This window comes from Austrofundulus limnaeus, unplaced genomic scaffold (genome assembly GCF_001266775.1).
Source record: "Austrofundulus limnaeus strain Quisiro unplaced genomic scaffold, Austrofundulus_limnaeus-1.0 Scaffold75, whole genome shotgun sequence".
NCBI lineage: Eukaryota > Metazoa > Chordata > Actinopteri > Cyprinodontiformes > Rivulidae > Austrofundulus > Austrofundulus limnaeus.
Genome location: NW_013952477.1, coordinates 1,398,493 through 1,400,441, shown reverse-complemented (window position 1 = coordinate 1,400,441; position 1,949 = coordinate 1,398,493). Strand labels below are relative to the sequence as shown.

At 38.3% G+C, this 1,949-nt stretch overlaps 1 protein-coding gene across 1 annotated transcript in view; it reads right to left on the bottom strand.

Annotated features, from left to right (window-relative positions):
• LOC106519333 (sodium-coupled neutral amino acid transporter 3) overlaps positions 1 to 1,949 on the bottom strand; it is a gene marked incomplete in the record, with an annotated part of 18,470 nt that overhangs the window by 8,296 nt on the left and 8,225 nt on the right. The window contains 1 exon segment of the mRNA XM_014010961.1: positions 1,143 to 1,235. Within this exon segment, the coding sequence (XP_013866415.1) occupies positions 1,143 to 1,235 (93 nt within the window).

Below are 1,949 nucleotides of genomic sequence, written 5' to 3'. Positions count from 1 at the left end.
ATATATATATGTTTCAATGCAACAAAAAAAGTAGAAGATACTTGTTCTGTCACATGGTGCAGTGTTTCACCTACCATTACTGGGCACCCTGCACCCCTGAGGGGTGTGGATGTCAGGCCCCTGAGCTGTGGGCTTTGAGTAACCCCGGCCCTAGAGCGATTTACTTGAATAGCCCTGCTGTAGCAGGTTCCACAGGACAGCTTTGGCTCTGTCTCAATTCACGGGCTGCATTCTCTAGCCCACCTGGACCACGTGGGCCACATCCTTCCCAGTCCAGGTAAGCTGCAGGAAACTGCTACGAAATGAGACGGTTTAGCCTTCGGTAGACGCAAGTTTGTGTGACCACGCGCTATCCTGTCACCATACAGATCGGTTTCATATTGGACTTAAAATGCATTGGGACGTGTATTTACATGTCTTTTCACTGAATAACTTCACAGTTAAAAYGTTACACGTAAATAAAAATAATAAAACATCAATCATTTGGGTTTAGCTCCAGTACTTGTAGCTGTATTTTATTTATCTTAKTGCAGCATAAATATGATCAGTTTTGTTTCTAAACTTATATTTAAAAACAAATTTCCAAATTACGCCGACTTGGTAAAAAAAACCAATAAACTCCTCGTCTTGTTTCTCTGTTTAGTTTGCTGTCGGGGCATTGAATCCTGGGATAGCCTCGGCCATTAAAGATACTCGGGTGCATTCTGGATTTTCAAAATTTTGTGGGCTACATTCCTAAGCCATATGAGAAGGAGCCTTCAAATCGACAAATGTGCACTCATGAGGGTGCAGCCCATRAATTGAGACACAGCCAGTGACAACAGTGCTAAACTTCTGGTTTGAGAAAAATAAAAAAGACAAACCATTTTTCAATATCTGTTTTTTTAAATCAAATATGTATGACCAGAAAGTACGCACACTGTAAATCTTTAGCAAAAGKTTGTATTAATACTACTCACCCTGTTGATTCAGTTTTCTGAAGGAAAGATTGAATAACCAGCGGGAGCTCAGACTTTACAATGAAAAGATAACTGGACATGGCTAAAGAAAAAAACCAAAACCAAACAACAACAATTTATTAAGTTTTATTCTTGTCTGAATAAAGCAAAACCCATAGAGGGAAAGTGATGACAATACAATACCTCCAATGTTGTGCACTGTTATGACGCAGGCAGCCAGCATTTGTCCTGGGCGACCAAAAGCTCGTAACCCAAGYTGCTCATAGGCACGTTTTCCTGAAAATAACAACAAACACACCAGATATAAATACATTATATAGGCAAAAGCCACCMAGCACACAGACTATTCACCCTCCTGCCCTCTAGGAGGCGYTACAGGARCCTCCGGAACAAGACCACCAGTTACCAAGCTTCTTTGCCTCCTGACATGTGAACAATACACACACCAATAACACATGGACCTAAACACCACTTACCTGCACTTCCTGCTGTCCTCTCACTACTGTCTATACTGTATAGATAATCTACTCATGTTTACAAATATTTATACCCCTTCATATTTATAACCTGTTCATAATCTGTACATGCATAACCTGTTTATACTATAATTACAGTTACAGCATAGTCACACATCTTACTGTACATTTGCAATATATATATATATATATTTATATTTCTTGGCTAAGCACTCTGGATGGATGCAAACTGCATTTCATTGCTTTGTACTTGTGACGTGCAATGACAACAAAGTTGAATTCTATTCTATTTATTGTGAAAGGTAGATTACGGTTTCACAAATTTTTAAGCACATTATTCAAAACTCAAGAACATTTCCAACATTGTGAACAAAAAGATTTTTAGCAAATGTTTGTGCCTAAAAAACACAATAGAAATAACCAATTTGGTAAATACTCTGCTACATGTAGAAAATCCTGCTAAAAACATTTGTTCATATTATGTTTTTACTCCTCATCTGTAATTTCACTTTTT